Source organism: Talpa occidentalis, unplaced genomic scaffold (genome assembly GCF_014898055.3).
Source record: "Talpa occidentalis isolate TD23 unplaced genomic scaffold, MPIMG_talOcc4v2.1 talOcc4.7, whole genome shotgun sequence".
NCBI lineage: Eukaryota > Metazoa > Chordata > Mammalia > Eulipotyphla > Talpidae > Talpa > Talpa occidentalis.
In genome coordinates, this window is record NW_023605083.1 from 52,305,547 (window position 1) to 52,328,281 (window position 22,735).

Sequence of the window (22,735 nt, forward strand, 5' to 3'; positions counted from 1 at the left end):
ATCTTATTTTATCTTAAATTGGTGCTCCAATTTAAGAGTGACTGGATTTTACTAAGGCTCAGAGATGTTGAGTCACTTGCCCAAGGTCACATAGTAACTGGCAGAGCTGATCTTTGAAGCCTCGTATCCCTGATTCAAAGCCCCTTCCCTCCCATGCAGTCAGGCGCAGGTCCTCAGCCCAGGCCTTTATCTGATCAGAGTCCAGGACTGCAGGGAACAAGTATAGCTGCAATCACTGGGTCTGTGACTCACTGTGGTTCTAGAAGGTAGGTTTAAGCACTAAAAACACTTACTTTTTCTTGAAGACCAAGAACTTGTTGTTTTGCATGATGCATTCTCGGTTGTTTGAGATCTGCTGAAAGATGGTCTTATTGGTCTTCCCCTGGAAGATGATGTTCTCCTGCACCAGGGCCTTGGCACGGCCCCGCACTGCAATGCCATAGGCCCGGAATGAATGGATCCGGTTCTTTATTACCTAGGAGAGGTGGTCAGAGATGGTCACACAACAGAGATTCCCAGCCTTGGGGAGGGGGCAAGTGAACCACTATTTATAAAACTGGAGGGTAAGAGATGTTAGGTCAGCAGTGAGCCATGGGAGCCCAGAGAAAGGATACTGAGGTCAGCAGGGGGTGGGGGGGGTGTGCTTGGGAGGGCTAGCAGGGGTGATGGGTAAACAGCAGTTTATCAGGTGCAGAGGGAGAGAGTTGTTCCAGGAAGAAGGAACTGTGTGCAAAGCCCTGGCAATGAGGGGAGTGGTGTCAGAAGCCAGGGCCACTGGCAATGCAACAGAGGTGACAGCATGCTCCCACCTCCCCTCTCTGCTCCCACAGTGCTCAGATGCAAGACAAGGAATTCTTTACTCCTTGCCTAAGTTACCAACTTATGAAGCCACAGAGCCAAACTGAGGCTCAGGGATCACAGTATGACAAGGGTAGGGGCGGGTCTATTGAGTTCAACACTGAACCCTAGCACCCAGCACAGTGCTTTGCATAAAAATGGAGCTCAGAGCTCAGTGCCCTAATGGGGAGACAAGCAAAGGAACAAGTAGTGGGACGTGCTGTGTGAGACAGGGGTGGACATGGCCTCAAACTGTCTGGGGTGGCAGGTGGTCAGAAGGGGTTTCCAGAAATGACACTCAAAACTATTGAACTGAAGTACTGGGGTTGGAAAAATCGTGTCGCATTTTTAAATAATGTCATGACTTTTCCAACAACCCAATAGAAAACAGGGAAGAAGGGGTTTTCTGGTTATACAGGAAGTAGACTGTGCAAAGGCCCCAAAGCGAGACTTCACTCCTTAAGCACTTACTGCATACCAGTTCCTGTGTGGGATTATTCTGGTAGGGGAAAAGAGATGAAACAGCCCTCCCTGACCTTGACCTGGAGACCCCAGAGATTCCTCAGGTGGCAACTCCTGTATCCTTCAGGACCGAGTGTACACGTCCCCTCCCTTGTGAAGCCCCACCTGCATCTCCCAGGTTGTGTTTTGGCAGAAGGAATGATATCCCTTGCAGCGCTGAGTGCTTAAAGCCCTGCTTCTCAGCACAGAGAGAATGAGGGCTCTCCCGGGGCCGTGCCCGTGCTGGAACCACCCATCACACGTGCACACATATACACACCTTAGTATCAGACCTGGGCAGCAGCTGCAGCCCACTGCCCCGGTTGCCAATGATGTCGTTTTCAATGACAACTGTGCTGTCACCTTTGGTGATGACACCGTGGCCTCTGTTGTCATAGATACCATTGCCCCGGAGCTCCACCTTGCACTGGGCCTCCACTTTGACCCCACTCTGGCGGTTGCAGGAGATGCTGTTGTTGGCCACACGGGTGAGCTGGCTGCTCTGGGCCACAGTGATGCCTCTGTCTCCATTAGCATGGATCACATTGGTGATGACGTGCAGCGCCTCACTGCTCTGGACATAGAGTCCTGAGGCTACAGGTGGGAGCAGAGAGAGCACAAAGTGGTCAAGTGGTCAGGAAAGCCTTCCTGGAACTGTGCACCCCAGGAAAGAAGTGTGGAGGAAACCCTGAGCTGGGAGGGGATAGACCCCACTTTTCAGACAATCAGGCTGGGGCTGCCGGTCACCACCTTCTCTGCCCTCTGCCACTCCCAGAGAAATGAGCTTATTACCAGGGCCCAGAAGCTTATTTACCAGTCCTTCCTCCATCAGCCCCCCTTACTGATTCTGGCAACCAGCCAAGTTTGGGAGCTCTGGCGTTAGATGAACTCCACAATAATTTTTTTTCAATTTAAGAAACATCAAAGGCCTTTTACTTTTACCAAGATAACGTGAATTTAAAACATAATCTAATAAAAAATCATTGCCAATTAAACTATTGTGCCATTAATTACAAGAAGCTTCTCATTAGAAATGTTAAAATGTGAAAAATATGTCTCACAAATTGCTTAGCAATATGTATGCCACATGTAGGATTTGGTACAGGGGGCACTGACAGGAGTGGGATTCAGTCCCTTTCCTCAAGTTTACAGCCAATCAGAGTTGATAAAATGCCCCAAAACCAGTATATTCTCAGACCCTGTAACCAACGAGGATGAGGGGAGGGTACAGTCAAGAGGAGGAGGATGGAGTGTGCAAAGGGACCCTGCGAAGGCCAATTGGCTTGGGATGTGTAGAGGGGAGAGCAGGAATTTCAGGCAGGAGAACTTGAGCTAAGTAGGGAGGTACAAGCAAGCAAGAAAGGATTCACATTCAGGGAACTTAAAGGCCAGGGTGCTGGGGTATTAGGTCGGTGACTGTGAAGGGCCCACAAGGCAGTGAGAGAGAGCACAGAGGCCCCTGCGCAGGGTCTGGGGGGAGGGTAGGGGTGGGGGCCTCACCTCCATTGTGGTTAATACTGTTAGACTCCACCAGGGCGATGGTGACTGGCCGGCGCAGCGGGTCATCATCCTTCTCCAGCTCTGTCTCCCAAAGGATAGCGTCCCCGTCCTCGCTGAAGTTCTCCTGGGCCCCATGGCCTCCAGGGAACTCACTGGAGCCGTCCTTCTGGCTAAACACTGCCACTCCATACAGGCCATTGTAACTGACGTGATTGCTGGTGACATGGGGCAGGCTGGATGACATCATCCACACACCACAGCCCTTATTAGCTGGACAATGAAAGGATCTGGTCACTGACACTGAGGCAGCTCCCTGAAAAAGATACTGGTCTAGAAGATTGTCCCTGATTTGCTATTGGCTTTGGACAACTTACTCGATGGCTCTGGCTGTAGGCTTCTCCTCACACAAGAGGATAGTTAACAGTTAGCTCAGTCATGCCTGGCATCATTCCACAGTGTGAAAGTGCTCTGGGATTGTCAAGGCCACACTTTCAGACCATAAGCGTGAGGGACCCCTCATGACAGTCCAGAGGGACCCGATCTCTCCTGGCACAGAGGTCGAGGTGGCCTCAGTCTGAAGCCCAGACCTGCCATGATCTAACTGTGTGATGTTGAGCAGGGGCGGGGAACCTGTCTGTGCTGTGCTTTCCTAGTCTTTAAAATAGGGCTAATAACTGTATCAACCTCAGAAAGCAGTCATGCAATAATGCATATATAGGACCTAGCAGAGCATCAGGCCTGAATACATATGTCATCCTTATTATCTCATGATTAGAGGTACAGTTCAGAAAGATTACTGTTTGGCCCACAGTCCCAAAGTGACTGAGTTTTCTTTCTTTGATTATCCTATTTTCCCCATTATATTTTCAGTTCTCTGGATCAAAAGAAAGGATGAGAGGAGTTAGATGTTCATGTCAGAGCTTAATTCCAACTTCTGCCTTTTGTTATTTCAGGTGGGGATAAAGCTCTGTGTTGCTGAGCTCATGGGGTCGGATCCATTCTGTTCTTCAGATGTGGTCTTTGAGGCCCAGGGAAAGGCAGTGACTTTCTCAGCACCCACAAGCAGGAGATAGAACCTGGGCTCCCTGCCTCCCCTGCTGCTCTTGATCCCAAGCCCCTTTTCCCCAGGATGTGCCCTCACCATAGATGGTGTTTCCTTCTATCAGCCCTTTGCCTTCATCCCCCACGACCACACCATCTGAATAGCCAAAGCAGATGAGGTTGCTCCTGAGGACGGGGATGCCTCCGCGGCGGATGTCCACGCCTCCCCACTGATTCTCACGGATGACGTTCTCTGTGGAGGCAGAAAAGAGGGTCGATATCCAAGGGCCACCTCTGTGCTGGCAACAAAGACTTGGACAGGTGAGAAAGGACACTTTGGACGGGATGCCTAGGCCCGACCCTGTCAGCAGTCAGTTACCCCAAATCTAGTGTGGCCGTTGACATTTTGAGGACTTGTCTTCTGTCCTTTCCCCCAGGACAAGGCTTGTGTCTGTCTCATGCGCTCCTATAAACCGTTAACCATTGTACCCCTTGGCCTTAAGCACTGATGACCAAGAATAAACTGGCCTTAGAGTGCCTGGACCATGGCCAGGCAGGGGATGTCCACCCTTGGGGCTGATTCCGGGAGGGTTCGGAGGTGGACTCCTGCCAGCCCCACACAAGCCTGCAAGGTGCCAGCCTGTCCGCTCAGCCTCAGCTCTGGGCCCTGACTGCACATTCCCTCTCCATTCCCGCACCTCTCCAGGAGTGGGCTGAAGGGCCACAAGTCAGAGGGGTGGTCTTGGGACATTGCTGCCTGGCGCCAGGGAGGGAAGAAAGCAAAGGCTTGAGATACCCTATGAGTCACCAGTCCTGTCCTGTCTGAGACCCCATCTCATATCCCTCGTCCTCACTCACCACACTCCAGTCACACAAGCAATGGAGGTCCCTGCTCCCCAAGCATGCAGGGTCTCTTCCCACAGGCAGTCTGGTGTGGAATTTGGTCTCTTCCAGGCTCCTTCCCATCATCAGGTCCTCACATGTCACCTTCTCAGGAAAGCCCGCCCTGACCACACAATCACTTGCAGTGAATATCGCCATCTGACACTCTGGTGAATGAAACTCTATGACCCTCAGGTGTAACTTCTCTTCTTTAGTTCTTTGCTTTTCCTCCTAAAATGTCAGTTCCCAGGAGAAGGGCTGGTATCTATTTTGTTCACTGCTGTGTCCCTGGTTCCTGTATACAGCCTGTGCTCAATAAATGTCTGATGAATGAAGAAGGCTGCACTCAGTCAGGGGGAGCCTGATAGTCACTAAATCGCTTTTATGTCTTAGATATGGCTGTACTCTGTGCTAAGGCTAAATCGATGTACCAGACACACTTGATCCTTGCCTCATGGAATTTACCACTCGACAGCAAAGGAGACTGACATTAAACAGATCACTAAGAAATGAAGTAAAATGTCCCACAGAGCAGGCCTTCTAGACAAAGTGAGTGTTTATGTGTGTAATGGTGGTGGTGGGGGGATTCAGGGCATGCTTCCCTGAGGAAGTGACACTTAAGTGCGATCCTAAGGATGAGAAGTTGGCAGGGCAGAGGGGAAGGAGGGTGGCTTTCCAGAACAGGCAGACACATGTAAAAAGTCAGGATGGGGGATTCAGTCACTTTGTGTGGCATGTTTTTGACAGTGTTATATGAGCCACCCAGTGTGACCCTGTAAGCACCAGTCTGGCAACGAGCAGACAGTCACACCCTCTCAGGCCTATGTGTGATAAGTATGGCCAGTATATGAAGCAGCTTCCCGAGCCCTAGCCCACTATTCAGAGAAGGAGGCCAGTCTGTGCAGGGAAAGGGCTGGGCAGGGGTGAAGCCAAGATGCTGACTTGGCTGCTGGACTGGTCACAGCTCCAGGCAGTTCCCACCCCTACCTGTAATGAGGCCTTTGCCATTCTCATTCACTGCTATGCCGGCCGCGCGGCCCTTGAAAATGTGGTTCCCGCTAAAATGGAAGGAGAACAAGACAAAGAGGTGAGACCAGATCAGTCATGCTTCAGACAATGCCCATCCAAGGTGAATGCCTTCTGTGGGCTTCCCCAGCTGGCTCAAGTCCACAAGGGCATAAAGCACGTCCTGAAGTCCTGAAGTGCTGGCAGTAAGAAATCTTTAATTTTTATTCAGACACTTTGACCAAAAACTCAACCCTCAACCCACAACTATGTCAGGTAAGCCTAACAATTTCCAAGTCTCTGTGGACTCTCTTGACTGTCATCCACATATAAACACCCTTATTAAAGGGTGCTATCACGTGCACAGGTTGCAGGTAATGTCTTGGCGGTGTCAAGAAGTCCAAAGAGAATGCTACATTTGCATGGGAGCGATCTATGTCCAAACCTGGATGAGACTTTCTGTAGTGAGCCTACCATCTTCTGTTTGTATTTTACAGCTACTCTACCTTATTTTCTGTTAATCACCTGTGTATTTGAATGATGTGAAATAATGACATGCCTTAGAAAGCCAGATTTCAAAAAGGGAGTTTCAAGAACATCAGACAACACGAATGTGAAACCTCATGGCATGGGGGAGCCACGGTGGAAGAGAAAGGGCACTATAAAGACACATGGCCCTCACTGCCACGCAAAGTCCTGGTGAATGAAACTCAAAACCAGATGCGCGAGTGGTGGTTAACTGTAAAAACAAAGCCAGTTCTGGACCTTAGCAGAAATGGATTATCCTGGAGAATATACATCTGTGGTTTGTTATTTTGATTAACAGGAATGCTGCACTCCCGTTGCCTACTGGAAGGACCCTTCCCCTTTCTCAGGAGGTGGTGGTCTTTTTTTTTTTTAAGTTTTGTTTATTTATTTATTTATTTGTTTGTTTTGTTTATACAAGCACTGGGTACAGTCAGAAGCGCGGGAGGGTGAGAGAATTCACCAGAGCCAGAGCGGGGAGCAGAGCAGGCAGAAGGACCGAAGTACACTGCTGAGGGGAGCAGTGGGCGGCAGGAGAGGTCTGCGCGCCATAGCAGCCGGGGATCGAACCGGCACCACAGAGGCCGCGGGCAGCTTCGCAACCCAGCGCTCAACCGCTGCGCCACCGGGGAGGCCCAGGAGGTGGTGGTCTTACTTCCCATCATGTCACTGAGAGATATGGGCTGAAGTGTCATCTGGCCCTTCAGAGTCTCCCATAGGGCCTGACACCCCATAGAATGTCACTGAACAGGAGTTGGTTGACTATGTTTCCCTGTTTTCTGATGCAGGGCCCAAAAGGTTTACTTCCTTGGGGGAAAACAGTATCTACGTTGATTCTGGGGAAGCCAAATATCAATTCATTTACACTATGCATTTTGGAGTTGAAAAAGTGGAATTATTTGCTTAAAAATCCCCATATTTCCCCTCAGATCTAAACTGGCTTTGATCTGGTAAAGTTCTGTCAACTGACGATGGTTACTACAGGTTTCTAAAATTCACAGATGTGGTCCCTGGGCTGGGGGCTGATAGCTATGACATAGCAACAAAGGCAGACTGGTGTATTTTAATACAAATCTAACTTACAAAGGGTCTGTGGCCACTTGGATAAAGATATGTGTGTATACACAGGGTGAGTAGAATAAAGATAAGAGGTATCAGAGGCCTTCCCTGTGGTGCAGAGGGTTGAGCACAGCTCATGAAGCTGACCCAGCCTCTGGAGCGCGGGTTCGATTCCTGGTCAACCAGGGAGAAACCTACATGGCGCAGCAGACCTTTCCTGTCTTGCCTGCTGCTCCCCTCAGCAGTGCTTTCGGTCATCTGCCTGTTCTGTTCCCCACTCTGTCTCTGGTGAATTTTCTCACCCTCCCGCACCTCTCACCTGTACCCCAGTTCTTGTATAAATAAATCTTTTTTTAAAAAAAAAGTTATCAGAAAGCATTTAAAAAAAAGGGGACCAATCTTTGTAGCAGAATCAAGGAGGGAATATTTACTGCAGATGAGCACAGCTGGAGGCCTGTGTTTCTCTGCAGCCAAGGCAAAAAAGAGATGGAATAGGTTATATAACTCTCACTGGCAAGAAAAAAAAATGCTGTGGTTTGCCTTATTCAGGTCACTTCAGAGATTTTGAAATTCACTCTGTATCCTCCCCCAGATCCCTACATCCTACCACAAAGAAACATAAAGGGTAAAAGAACAACCTGCTCTCTCAAAGTGATTGTTTTAAGAACCAAAGACACTGATTTGATTTTAAAGTCTCAACTTCCTAGCTTGGTCTATAGCTGCTACAACAAATTACCAGAAATTTTGTAGCTCAAAATAACACAAATTTATTATTTTCCAGTTTAGGAGGTCAGGAGTCCCAAATGGATCTTATCAGGCTAACTAGAAGTCTAACTGACCTGGATCTGGAGCTCTAAAGGGGAGTCTGTTTATCTTTTCCAGATTTTAGTGGCTGCCCATTTTTCTTGGCCTGTGGCGTCACCATGCTGACCCCGGCTTCTGTTGTCATGGTTCCTTTTCTCTGCCTCTGTCTCCTGCCTCCCGCTTACAATGACCCTTATGATAACATTGAGAAACCTGGACAATCCAGAACCATATCCCCAATGCAAGGTCCTTAATCACAATTGCAAAGTCCCTTTTGTCACATAAAATAACAGGTTCTAAGGATTAGGACATGGACACCTGCGGAGGGCTATTTTACCTGCCACACATGCATCTAGGCCACCCCCCGCCCCTTCTCCAGCTCCACCTTCCTGTGGAGGCTGAACTTTGGCTTAATTCGCCTGAGCGTCTCGTGCACAGACACACCATGTTGATTAGCATTTTCCCAGACATATCTTAGATTTCACTGTCTCAAGGCCCAGAATGCCTCTTAGCAGGCCATGAAATCCTATTTACCCTTCAAGCAGAACTCAGTTGTTCTTCCCTAACACACTCAGCTGAAAGCTTGGCTGGGATCCTCTGGTATTCTGTATGAAGACCTTATAAAGTGCTCGTTTTGGTGAGTCTTCCCTGTGGTTATTGGATTCTACTTCAAGGAGTAGAAACTGCTTTTATATACTTTACTTAAAATCACTGTCCCATATTTACATACACTTAAATGTGTGTTAAGTGAGTAACATGCATACATACAAACACTCTTATCTTAAAGGCAATAATGCAAAGGATGGAAAAGAGCTTTAACAGTGAAAAGTTGATTCCGAACAGTATAGTAATGGGTTCAAAAAATTAGGGACTATCAAAACACATGCTCTGAAATGTTCCAAAGTTCATAAATACAAAGGTCATACAACAAGATGGGAAAGGACTTGTGGAATAATGCTGGGGAAAGCCTCAGAATATATTTGCTGCAGGTAAATGCCAGTTATTTTCCTGAAGCACAGACATCATTGTGTGAATCTGGATTTCCGTGGTACAGGATATAAATGCCAGCCTCCTTATTTGAAAAGATTTGATTGTTCCGGATGATGCCTTTCCCATTGCCAAGGACAAATTTTCAATAATTTCCCCTATCATCTAAAGAGAATCCACCTTCCTCAGCTTGGTCTACAGAAGGCCTTCCTCAGCCAGGCCAAGACTTGCTTTCCATCACCCAACACACTGCATGGCAGAGATGGGCTGCCAGGGGGGTGTAAAGTGTCACCCTGCAGTGACCACAGGACCCAAGATTTTCAGGGACCATCCCAATTTAAAATATTCTATACCCCTACTGCACCTTTATCATACTCTTTCTCAAGACACAAGGACTGTTTGCTGACTAAGCCCTGAATCTGCTGTGCTTGGCTACCTTTCTTTATGTTTCCTATACTGGGAAGGCCCAATCCCCATCTCAATGAGAGTCCAAGTTCCACCCAGATCCCAACACCAGTGCCACCCCTTAAATGAGGATGTTCTTGCGTCCCCTAGCCAGAAACTTCCCTCCCTCTCTTGCTCCACGTCCATGGCATACCTCACAGTCTGCCCCACCTGAGCAGGAATGGCAAGTACACACTTCCATCCTGCCACTGTCTCTCCCACCCGTGGCCCACAGACTGGTTATGTCCTGCTTGCAGGCTGAGGCCACCTGCAGCCTCCCAACTGTAACATGGTATCCCAGGCAGCCACTATCAATGGGCTGGAGTTGTCAGGTGAGTTGAAACTTCTGTGTCTTCTCTCTGTTAGGTTACTTTGGGGGCACATATGCCCTCCAGGCTAGAGTAAGTGCCCAGGAAGCAGAGACCCTTTGTTACCTTCATACTCACTATTAGAAGGGCTCGGGCCTGTTTGCTGAATAGAATGGCTACCTGCAGTTAACCAGAAAGGCACGCAGAAGCACAAAGCAGTGTCACTGTTATGGGATAATGCCTGCATCTCTACAGTTGTTTCCAAACAACAAGAAACAAGAAATATTTTGAAACAGGAAAAAAACAAACAAACAAACAAAAACAGGGAGTAGGGAAACAGAAAGGTGAGAGGGACCAGAACAAGCAGGATGGCTGGACACAGCAACACATACCTCACAACTGGATTTCCGTGGTACAGGATATAAATGCCAGCCTCCTTATTTGAAAAGATTTGATTGTTCCGGATGATGCCTTTCCCATTGCCAAGGACAACAATGCCAGAGCGAAGGCCGTGGTGGATCTGGTTACACTGCAGGTGAACAAGAGACACCACAGAACAGGTCAGATATTCCTGCAAGAAGTAGGGTGAGAAGTGGAGAAAACAATGTCCCTGGAAGGCCCCTAGTACATGACAGAGTGGACTGTGGGGCTATCCTGCCCTTCCTGCACAGGGGTATACCCCAAAACCCATCAGGGAGGATCTAAAGATAGGTGTCTTCCCTGCCCCACCACTGGGATGTGGTTGACACTTCATCTATAAACCTTGCTACTGAAGGTTTTTGAGCACAGCACCGCCCACCCCCATCCCCACCCAAAGCCTCCAAACACACAATTATCTGGCCAGGCCACTGTCCAGGGCTCAGTGAGCCCTCCTCCCAGCATCCTGTTGGCTAAGCATAGTCCTAAGAGAAGGGCTTTGTCCTAAGAGATTTGGCTTCTTGTCCTCTCTCTCCTCATAAGAGATTTGGCTTCTTGCCCTCTCTCCTCATTCAGGGGAGGATATGCAGAAAGGTGTGGAGAACTTGTGTCACGTGAGCATGAGGCCATAGAGATGGACTGTAAGGACCGTACAAATAAGACTGCCTGATACCTTGTTATACAAATGGAGAAACAGACCCAAGGTCACATAGCATGTGTGCGACAGAGCCAGATTTCAAACCTAGTTTTTCTGTTGCCCACTCAGTTGTTTATGCATAGTGACAAAAATTTTAAATTATAATAAAACCGTTTCACTCTAATTGTTCATTATAGTGCCAACACAATCCCATACATATACCAGGAAGCTCACTGTCTCATCCAAAATGATTTCACAGAAACAAAGTTCTAGTTTGCTTGAAAGCATTTGATGCTGCAAGTACTCCTATTCTTATTCATTTTGCATATTTTCTCAGCTTTGGCAGATTCACCAGGGCAACCACATCCTCAAAGAAGTCCCTCACAGGGTTGGAAAGTGCAGAGAAAGAGAGATGTGGGCATGGCATGCCCATCCCCACACCTGGATAAAGCCAGGCCTGAAATGAAATACCCCAGCACCACTTCCACCTGCTAAACCGGCCTGTCCCCTCTGTCCCATAAGGGAAGCCAAACTCCACTTATCTCTTTGGCAACAATGGCAATCATTTTTTAAGCCAAGGCCAAGCATCAAACACCAGCTGCCTGGCAGAAACACAGAAAGGGGTTGGCAGAGGGCATTGGCTAGACATGTCTCTTTAAACAGAGGGAGGAATTTTCCTTTCTCTGCATTTGTAAGGGCAGTGTCGATATAAGGGGTTCAGAATGTTAACCGTGATTCCAATCCCAGTTCTGTCATTAGTGTGCCTTTGTACCTGCTTTGTGACTCAATGTCTTCACCTATAAAATGGGGATATTAATTCTACCTTAGAGGCTGTGTAAGGACTAAGTCATAATTAAACAAACATATACAAGTATTTAGAATATCCCTTGCATACAGTAGGCACTATGCATAACAGTGGGTATTTTTTCCAAGCTCACAAAGTCTCACATTTCCCAATTTCTGGGAAATCTGTTAATCAGGGAAGGTCAGAGCAGGTAAAGAGGCTGGTCTTGTTTGTCACTTGTCATTGGAGTTGCGTGGCTTTCATGCTGGTGTGAAATCAAACTGTGTCCTTACAGTATCCAAGAATTCTCAGAACTTAGTGTCGTAAATATCCTTTTCATAGAAAAGAGCTAATTTTGTGTTTTGTTTTGTCTCATTTTGGATCCACCTGTCTTTCAGGGCAGATATAGTATCTTTATTCAAAGTCAACCACAGTATATCTGGACCGAGTGAGGGCCCTGAGAAATCTCTCTGGTCCACTTTCTGACCCACAAGGAGACAGCAGGGCAGTGACTTATCCAAACCCACCCCTACCTAACACATGGGGAACAGGGACCCGGAGCCACAGGGACAGAAAAGCGTCAGGAACGAAGCACTGCAAACAGGAAGCATTATCAATTCCAGACAGCACCATTTATTTAAATATCCTCAAAAAAGAATCAAGAGTCAGCCTGAAAAGGGCATGAAGACAGAGAGAAAGTACCAGGATGAGCGGGTTGGACTTTTTCCGGATGTCAACGCCAGCCTCCGCGTTGTGGTAAATGTTGTTGCCGGCGATCAGGCCTCCGCCCTCCAAGCGCAGAAAGATGCCTGAAGCTCTACAGCGGTGAATGTCGTTTCTGAGCATGACGATCTACACGGAGAGAGAAAGCGTTTGTTTTGTTCACATGGTTTTTAAAAACCACTTGGAGGACGCCGACTCTTTTCCTTACCATCTGGTCCATGCTGTTCAACCCACAGGCAAGAGGCGCTTCAGTGCCAGCACAGCCACTTCCCACCGTGCTCACCAGCTCAGCAGTCTCCCTGCCCTTCCCGCCTTTGCCCTCAGGCTCCTCACCAAGCTCACATCCGTTCGCTAATAAAACCTGGATGGAAGCCTGGTTCCCTGGGCTCCTAACGCACAGTTGGCGAACAAAGCAACTGGACGGGGGGATGGAAAGCAGCTCAGAGAAGATGGGATTTGCTGGTCTTCAAACTCTACACACACTGGGGTTACAAGATTTTCCCAGGGGTGCAAGGGCACAGCTACTTTCAATGGAATCAAGTTCCAGATCCACCACTTCCACAGGCACGGAATTCACCAGCCTGAGAAAGCACCAGAGGATTGGGGGTGGAGGGGCTCCCACTCTCCCTTTCACTTCGTAAGACAAAGGCCCATTCTTGCCTGTTTGGAATCTTTCTGGTGCACTATCCTGGGGTAGAAGCAGCAGTGGAGCTCCAAACTAAGAGACAATCAGAAGTACTGGTATAAGGAAGTCCCCTGTAAACAACGCACCAAAATCCAGCACACAGCTTATTAAGGGGATACATTGCCCTTTATATTTTCTTTTCATATTTCATAATTATATTAAAAATCTAGAATATCTTTCTAGAGATGGTTTTAATTGTAAGTCTTAATTACATCAGGATATATTGTATACTACTAGTAATACAGGATGAAATATGGCACTGGAAGTTCACAAACCCTGGATGAGAGTGGCAAGGGGAGAATGCTTGTTTGCATTTACAGAAGAGGAAGGTAAAGCTCACAGTGAATTAGTGGAGAGGTGAGACTCAAGCCTAGGAGCATGCCAAGCTACTTTCCTGTTAGCTGTCTGTGGGATTCGCAGACTGTCCTGCCAAGCAAGGCACTGACACATCCACGGAGGGACACAGCACTTTAGCAGCCAGGCCCAAGGTCTCAGTGGGGTTCTCCAGGCTCTGGGTGAGGGGGCTTCTGCTCACCAACCCAGCCTCATTTCTCAAACTCTTCCTCCACTTCACCCCACTGCTGAATTCAGCCACATAACCACATTCTAGCACAGGATGTTCCTGCTCTCTGGCTTACTCTGCACACCCCCTTCTTAGTACATGCATCCCATCTTCCTTGGCTACCTGCTACTCCTGTTTAGCATAGACAACTCCTTTCCGAGAAGCCTTCTCAATTACCCCACACAGATTTGGAATCAAAGGCAATAATCATGTCTCCCTGAACTCTCTCTCATTCCTTCCACTAGGACTTGGGTGACATGTCAAGAAGCAGCTGATGTAGTGAAAGGAGGGGGAAGATCTGGGTTCCAGTTCTCAGTCTGCCTCTAAATGACGTGTGACCCTGAGTAACTGACCTTCCCTTTCTGGGCCTGTTTTCTCCTGGGAATAACAGTTTTTCCCCTATTCAAATCAGATGATGAACATGAGGCTAGTGTTACAAGCTTAAGAAAAAGATGATTCTTTAGGAAAATGCAAAACAGCCCCAGCAAGACCTTCATGCTTATAGCCATAGGAGCTCTCCTGCCAATCAAAATCTAGGTCCTGATGACCCAGTGCAGCTCAGGGATCTGTAGAGTAAGGCTAGGCAGCACCTTGCTATTATGTATACACCGCACAGCGTAAGTCAGGTTCCGGAAGATGTTTCCTTCCATCTTGGCACGACCATAGGAACAGACGAAGACGCCTCCCTTCCCATCCCGGAAGAGGCACTTGCGGATGAGGCAGCCCTGCACGGAGCTGGCCAGTGCCATGGCCTCCTTGTCCTTCTGTAGCTCCTGCTGCAGTGAGTTCAGCACTAGACAGCTGGGCAGCTGAATGGATGCTCCTGGCAGTGGTGGACCCAGAAAGGAGCCCCCCAGTACAGGGCGTGGGCCCTGTACTTGGTAGGACAGTCTGTATGTGAGCTGGTCCTCATCTTCATCCTCCCCACTGGGACTCAGGCCTCCATCGCTGCTGTCTGGGGTCTGGGCTACCCTTTCCCCATCGCTGCCCACCTCTGCCTCCTGTGAGCCAGCCCTAGAGCGTGGCTTTGGGGAGCTGGAGGCTGGGCTGGTAGGGCTCTGACTGCCCTCAATGACAATGTCACAGGTCCTTGGACTCCAGGCCTGGTCTCTGCTCTCTAAGTCCAGGGACATTAAAGAGTCAGAGTCCTCTGTGGGGAGCAAACTGGGTGAGGACCTGATCAGCCCCAGTAGATATTTGTAAGCCCAGTTCTTGTCTGCAGATGGGTGGCCCTCAACAGTCACAGAGTTGTTTTCACTGCCCACAAATTCACAGTTTTCCAGGACACACAGGGGCACATTGTGCAGGAAGACATGGGTGTTTTTGAAGGTGCAGAACTTCACTTGGCAGGTGCCTGGGCCATGGACCTGAATGTGCCCATTCTCAAAGTTGCAGTTGTCAAACTGGACATGACCTGATGTTGTCTGGGAAGTGAAAATGAGAAAATCGATAAAACAGGGGTGAGATATGTTTTGCTGGTCAAAACTCTAACCGCTCTCAATGGAGGTTCGAGCATGGAGGGGCTCTTTGTCCTACTGTTCCCTTCCCCACCAGGCTGGTGTCAGCTGGCCCCACGAGAAGCTGGGGAGCTGCTCCACTGGAAGGAGGTAGCTGGGAATTGCCTGCCCTTCCCTCCTACCAACCCCAAAGAAGAGAGACAAGAGTGGACATGGATAATGGCAGAAAAGTTTATACTGTGTGGCAGGATCCTTCCTAAAAACTTCAAATCTTATGAAATACTTAGTGAGAAAAAAGTTGGTTGGGGATGAAAATGGGGATGAGGGAAGAAGCTAAATGCTCAGAGGATGCTGGAAGAAATGGAATCAACACATGCTAATACAGGAGGTGAACGAGGAGAGGGTCACACTGGGATAGTCAGATGACTGGGAGAGCTGTGAGTTTTTACAAACATGGACTGTCATGTAAACCCAATTTGACCAAGACTTCTGGAGTCCCAGCTCAGGGTCTTAGTACATAAAGAATGTACCAGCTCATGAGTAACTAATTCTGATAGATTCCTGACCCTCCCTGACAGTCACAGGATGGGGTTGAAGTGTTGGGTTTACAGGCTGCAGAGCTTCCCCTCTCTGGCTCTCTTGGGGCTTGCCACCATGAGCTCCTGAGATGTTCTCTGCGGCCTGTCACCCATGGTGTGCTCCTGAACCTGGCTTTCCCACCTAATTGCTCAACCTGTGGCTCCAGTTGGTCCAATTTGGAAGTACAAAATATAAAGCAATTTTGGCCTCAAGTCCAAGGCTCATTGTTCAATATACCTTTGCCAGGAAGGCCTCTATGGATCCCTGTGCCTATTTCTCAGCTGTACAGAACTTATGAGTATGTGCATCAGGACAACAGTAAATTCTCATTTCCAACAAAAAAGGAGTAATCAACCCACTGAGAAGAGATCAAAGTCCAGGATCAGGACTCAACAGTCCAAACATGTGATGCAGACCCTCACCTTAAACATGAAGGGTGAGAACCAGGCTGGCATGAAGACGAGGTTGCACAGGCGCGTGGTTGAGCAGTGCTGGTCAATGCTCGCTAACAGGGCCACTTCACCTAACTTCCCGTGGCCTACAATCTCCACGGGCACCTTCAGGATGATTTCACCTTGCTCTTCATATACACCTGGGAACAGCACAATTCGGTCATACAGGCTGGCCATGGCCAAGGCGCTGCCCAAGCTATCAAACTCATGGCCTGGTCCCACGCTCAGGGTGCGTCGTTCCCTCCTCCGGCGAAATAGAGAAAAGCAGACAGAGGACTCCAAGTCCAGAGCATTCTTGGTCCACGTCTTGGAGGCAAGGTAATGCTGCTTGAAGGCTTCCCTCCAAGACTCAGGCTCCACATCAGGTTGGTTGGGCCAGTTGGGGTGGCGGCACTCGGTGCAGCCCAGACACAGCTGCCGCCAACGGGTGCTGTCGAGACTGAGGATCAGCTCGTACCAGGCCCTGCACACCAGACTGCAGCGGCCCAGGTCGGGAAGGTGTAGGTAGGCCAAGATCATGCGCCAAAGCTCCAGGGGGAGCCCTCCAGCCTCCATAGTCACCTGGAAGACAGACACAAAACATGAGGTTTTTGTCTATCCTGCTTTATCACCTTGTTAAAATATTCCAAGTGAACAAAGTCCAGTTAATCAGAGGACTTGATCCCCCTCTATTGGAATCCATCTGTACAATTTTCCTACTGGGACCAGAAGGGAAGACTCCTTTCTCTTTGGTCAGATACTGTAAGGATAATACCCCAGAACTTCAGGCAGGCAGATCCCCCAAGTGGTGGAGAAATCTTGGTACCAGAAGCCAAGGAGGAAGAATAGACATGAAAGATGAAAACTGAAAAATAAATAAAGTGAGGACTTATGTGTGTGTCCTGGTGGTACTGAGTCCAATTCCCAAAGAGTCCCTGGAATTTACACCTTTTCTTTTAAATCTGTGAGGTACCTCAATGCACCTCCAATTAATTCTTTTGTTTGAGCTGGTTTGATCTGGGTTTCTGTGACTTGTAACCCAAAGAGCATGGACTAATGCAGAGGGAACCCACCTTTGTCTGTGACGTTTCTAGAGCTCTGGACACACACACTCCCAGGGAAGGGACCTCCATATCTTTACACCGATAGGAACAAGAACAGAGACGATGAGTGTCTGTCTGCCCATCTCTCCTCATTCCAGATTAAGTAATTACCATGGTCGCCCATGTGGTACAGCCTCAGGAAAGCCTGCTATGGTTTTGGGTCCTGGCTCTGCCACTAGTTACCAACATAACCCTAAGTGTCCTAAACATCTACTGGGCTGGGTGCCCAGCCACCTGCACCCTTGTTTTCTCTGGAAATTATCTGTCCTCCCACCAACAATTTATGCCATCTGATTATACCCCACAGCATGTGTGCAAAACAACTCTAGCCCAGCCCCTGACTCCAACTGTTGGATGCCAGGTGGCTCCAACTGGGCCACTGAACCCCAGGGGAATATAATTTGCAGTGGCAGAATCTGGCTTCTTATCTGAATGGAGCAGAATGAATGCCCGATTTCCTAAATTGTAAACTATAAACCAGTTATAGTTGCTGGTAGCCAGTCTCAGCAGGGTAGTGGTGGTGTTACAGAGGATGCTAGTCTATGTCAGAGAAGAATGAGTCAGAGACAGAGAAAAATATTGCAGGGTGGGCCCGGGACATCCCAGCTTCTTGATGGTACGCAAGATCTAGTCTACTCTCAAAGCTCAGCTTTGCACTTGCCATCAGCTACCTCCAAACTCTTACAACACAACCTCGCCTTTGCTTAAGCTGGCTTCTTTGGATTTCTGTTATTCATATTCAATTAAAGCCCTTTTATTTATGAGTGTCAGTCCCCACCTAAAACAACAACAGGCTTGACTTAGATGACCCAGAGCAATGTCCAAGCCTGAAGGTCTAGACAACGGCAGCAATAAACAGGGCCGACTTCACAGCTGACTTTTATCGAATTGGAAACCTCTGCAGGGTCTTGGTTTTCCTCCCAATTTTATAAAACTAAAGATCGTACTTGTCAGCTACCTAAGCTCCAAGAAAGGCAGAAGCACAAATGTGTGCTTTTGTCTGAGGAAAATTTGAGCTTCCCCAAGACAGATGTGGTCTGAACTCTACGGTATGACGGTTTGTCATAACGATGGCACAGTAAGACTTTTTACCAAGTCCTCAGCAGGACTAGAAAAAGCTGGTTCCTGATAGCTGCACCCCCAGCTGAAACTTTATTCACAGTGGTTTCTGTACCTTCTGAATCTCCTGTTTCTCACCTACTTCTTTAGCCACACCTCAGGGTTTCTGAGAGAAAAACGTTCTTCTACTCCTTCTCTCACCACTCTTAATCTAGTTATCATTCTGTAGCTAAATGATCATACAAATTCCCTTGGCTTCAATTACCACTTCAATTACCATAAATTCATGACTACAAAATCTGAATCTTTAGCTCCTGTATCTCTTTCAAGTACCATTCACGAACATCCAATTGCCTGTTGGCATTTCTGCCTGGCTGTTCCACAGACAATAAAACCCCAGCATCCTATCCAAAATGGAACTTCAACTTCCATTTCAACCCAGAATAGAATAACTGCAACTGGATTCTCCCTTCTACCACAAACAACCCCCATAAAGCTGGACAAAGTATATGAGACAAATGAATATATGCTTTTGGGCACTGAAGAGCAAGCTGTGCACAACTGTGATCTTTGAGGGAAGCAAAGCATGAAGGGGAGTCATGACCACCCCAACTTTCATGCCGGGCATTTTCTCACTGTGGTGTAGGGAGATAGAGCCCAAGCTCAGTGCTAGTCTCACTGAGCAGGTACATCTGCATTCTGTGCTGCTGAAGTGGCTGGAATCTGGGGAGGTGCCAGGATGGAGTGAGAGGCACAGAGTAGGAGTGGGGTGGGTGGCCAGTTTCTTGGTGGAAAGCTAGACATGCACAGAGCAAGAAGAGACTACCTATGGGGTCTCCCTGGTAGCGCAAGGGGTTAAGCACAGCACTATGAAGTTATCTGGAGCCTCTGAAGCATGAGTTCGATCCCCGGGCTGGCCAGAGAGCTACCCATATAGCGCAGCAGACCTCTCCTGTCTCGCCCACTGCTCCCTTCAGCAGTATATTTGAGTACATCTGTCTATTCTGTTCCCCACTCTGTCTCTGGTGAATCTTCTCAGCCCCCGCACCTCTGGCCTGTACCCCAGTTCTTGTATGCATAAACAAATCTTTAAAAAAAAAGAGACTATCTGCTAAGGCATCACAGTGACACTGAGTCATGCACATCTGGGAGACAAGGAAATTCCAGCCCAGAATATGAAATGTACACCCTGAGACTCTGAAACCATATACCATAGGAATAAATTTAAATTGGAAGGAGAAAAACAAACCTGATAGAAGCAAAGCGTTCTGCCAGTATTTTTTAAATTTTATTTTAATTTTGGAGGTTACAGCTTTGCTCTTTTTTATATGCACATGTTCCACTCATCGTCCACTAAATCACCCATGCCCATATCTGCCAGTAACTTAACCACCTGCTAGAATAAAACTCAACACTCTTTTTTTAAAAAAATGACAGCATAAATTAGAGACACCCTCAACCTATCAGCAACAGACAATGTGGTACTGGCACAAGAAAAATAGGGTCCAAAAACCGATCCCTACATACACGGGTCAATTATTTTTTGACAAAAAATCAATGAAATTCAAGAGCAAAGAAGTCTTTGCATCATATAGAGCTGGAAAACTTGATATTCATACGCCAAAAATGAACTTTTGACCCATATGCAAAACTAACTTAAGATTGCAGACCTAAACATAAAAACCGTACCTATTATAAAACTTCTAGAAGAAAACAGCAAATATATTCACAGCCTTAAGGTAGGCAAAGGTAATTGAAACAAAAAGCACTAATCACCAAAGAAAAAATTTATAAATTGGTCTGTCAAAGAAAATGAAAAGAGGGCCTCCCTGGCACAAAGTTGTTAAGCATTAGCACTATGAAGCAATCCGCAGCCACTGCAGCACAGGTTCGAACCCCGGCCAGGGCGCTAACCCACATGGTGCAGCAGATGTCTTCTGTCTCGCCTGCTGCTCCCCTCAGCAGTGTATTTCAGTAGATACACCTGTTCTGCTCCCCACTTTGTCTATGGTGAAGTGTCTCTCCACCACCCCTCTGCATCTCTGGCCTATACCCAGCTCTTGTAGGCATCAATAAAATAAATCTTTAAAAAAAAACCCAGTTAATATGGATGGATCACAAAAACAATACACTGAGCCAAAGAAACCAGTCACAATGATAAGGTATCATAGGTTTCTACGTAGGTGAAGTAAAAAACAGGCAACATAATCTATGGTGATTAACATTAGAACAGTGTTTGCCAATGGGTTAGGGATTGAGGTCACAAGGAAAACTTTAGAGGATAAAGGAAATATTTCATATCTTGACTGGCATGTCAGTTACATGGGTACATACATTTAAAAAACCACTGGATTGTATGCCTCCCTTCTGTGCATTTTATTGTATATCAACTTTATCTCACTTTAAGAAACTGTACATATAATCTATTTCCACTCTTGCCCTACCAAAAATATTCCATGTTCCAATCAGTGACACTGTCATCTTCCACCCAGCTGCCCCACTAAGTAACCCAACGGAACCTCCTTTCTTCTCTCTCTCCAGGTTAGTCTCTAATGTCCTGTGTTCCTGCCTCCCGAAGTACTCTCAAATTATCCTTTCCTCCCTGCCCTCTCAGTCACTGTGTTATTTCTGGCCTTACCATCTTTAGATTGGATTACTATAATAGATTCTTAACTGGCCACCCTGGAACCAGTCAGTCCTGCCTCCATCTAATCCATCTGATATACAGCTGTCGTGGGGAGTTTTCTAAAATATAAATCTGGTCATACCACTTGTCAGCTTAAAATTCCTCAGCGGTTCCCCCATGGTTTCTGGATAAAGTTTAGTATGGAGTTTATCTGTTTCTTGAGCTTCATCCCTGACATCTGTCCTACCTGAGCCTGACTCTTCCAATACACCTCTTTTAGATGGGCCTTTCTTCACGCTTTCTCCTCAGACTTACAGTGTCTCCTCTACCCACTCCGTAAAAAGCTCTATCACAGAAAGACATGTGACAGATACCAAAGAAATACAGGGTGCCAAAAAAGACAAGAGGAGAATGTAAGTGGAAGGTACCTATTCCTTTCAATAGTACATCCACTTGCCCCAGGGGCTAGGAAATTGGGATTCTGTTTTTCTCCCAGGTTCTTGGTTCTTTCAGGCAACAATGCCAATCATTAATCCAGTGGCACTGGGAGAACAGGGCAGCAGTACCTCTGGTGAAATTAAGCTAACCCTTTTATATTTTAACACTCACATGACTCATTTGTTCCGGCATAATTTCATATCTTTTCACTCCACACTCCTCCCAAACTTCTTCCCAGGCTTTTCCCAAGGTTGTGGGTGACTCTGCCTGTAATTATTCTTTTCCTAATTTGAATGTTGCTTTTCTCATTACAACATTATTCACGTGGGGAAGGAACTTTGATGCCTGGGCCACTCTTCATGGGTTAGATGCACTTCAGTTTCAGGCCCTCTCCTCCAGCTATGTTCTTGGTTCTTTTTTGTCACCTTGCTTATGGGATAACAATAGTTACTCTGCTGCCCCTGCATAAGGACTTGGTAATGTGTATACTGTTCGCTGAATTCAATGACTCTGTATATCACATTTCTTCTGACAAACCCTGACCCTTGACATAATACATTTCTGCAAAATGGTTCCGCTACAGTCTCCTTCCATATAACAGACGCCCCTCTGCCCATACTGTATACCATAGTTTATAGTTATCTTTCTATTTTTTAATATCCCCATAGAGAAGAGTTCATTTGTAAAGCCTCACTAGCTATCCTTGCTTCACTTCTTTTATTTTCTTTTTTTTTTTAAGATTTATTTATGCATACAAGAACTGGGGTACAGGTCAGAGATGAGGAGGGTGAGAGGATTCACCAGAGACAGAGCAGGGAACAGAACTGGCAGATCGACGGAAATACACTGCTGAGGGGAGCAGCGGCTGAGGCAGGAGAGGTCTGCTGCACCTTGTGGGTAGCTCCCTGGCTGGGGATCAAACTCATGCTGCAGTGGCTGCGGACAGCCTCATAGGTTGTGTCTTAACTTCGGTGCCACCAGGGTTGCTCTTCACTTCTTTTGTCCTTTTTATTTTGCTTCTTCAATTTAAAACTGCCAGAACAGGTCTCCTGCCTGCCTGTCTATGCAGGTACCTCTCTGTTTCTTTCTCCTTTCCTAATAAGCCTGTCCTTTAAAAAAAAAAATTAAAATTAAAAATACAAATAAACCACCAGAAGAATACCATTATTTCCATTTTAACAAGTTCCTATGTGAAAACATATAAACCATCAATCACCCAAAATTTCTTCCCAGAGACTAGCTCATCTTAACCAGGACCAATTGTTGCATGTGGAGGGAGTAGCTTTTGATCATTACTAACAGCTCTGACCTACTTCCTAGACTCTTTGTTCTCCTCATCCC

The 22,735-nt window shown here is 47.2% G+C and overlaps 1 protein-coding gene across 5 annotated transcripts in view; it reads right to left on the reverse strand.

The window, feature by feature from the left end:
- FBXO10 (F-box protein 10) overlaps positions 1-22,735 on the reverse strand; it is a 41,421-nt gene that overhangs the window by 4,035 nt on the left and 14,651 nt on the right. For 3 of the 5 annotated variants that reach the window (XM_037494840.2, XM_054689356.1, XM_037494842.2), the window contains 9 exons: positions 16,160-16,750; positions 14,292-15,125; positions 12,434-12,583; positions 10,286-10,422; positions 5,749-5,819; positions 3,980-4,132; positions 2,839-3,108; positions 1,619-1,932; positions 294-475 (listed from right to left, as the gene is read on the reverse strand). In XM_037494840.2, the coding sequence (XP_037350737.1) occupies positions 294-475; positions 1,619-1,932; positions 2,839-3,108; positions 3,980-4,132; positions 5,749-5,819; positions 10,286-10,422; positions 12,434-12,583; positions 14,292-15,125; positions 16,160-16,744 (2,696 nt within the window). In that variant the 5' untranslated portion in view covers positions 16,745-16,750. Of the gene's footprint in view, positions 1-293; positions 476-1,618; positions 1,933-2,838; positions 3,109-3,979; positions 4,133-5,748; positions 5,820-10,285; positions 10,423-12,433; positions 12,584-14,291; positions 15,126-16,159; positions 16,751-22,284; positions 22,391-22,735 lie in introns of those variants that run through there. The other 2 variants (XM_054689355.1, XM_054689357.1) reach the window with 2 other exon arrangements.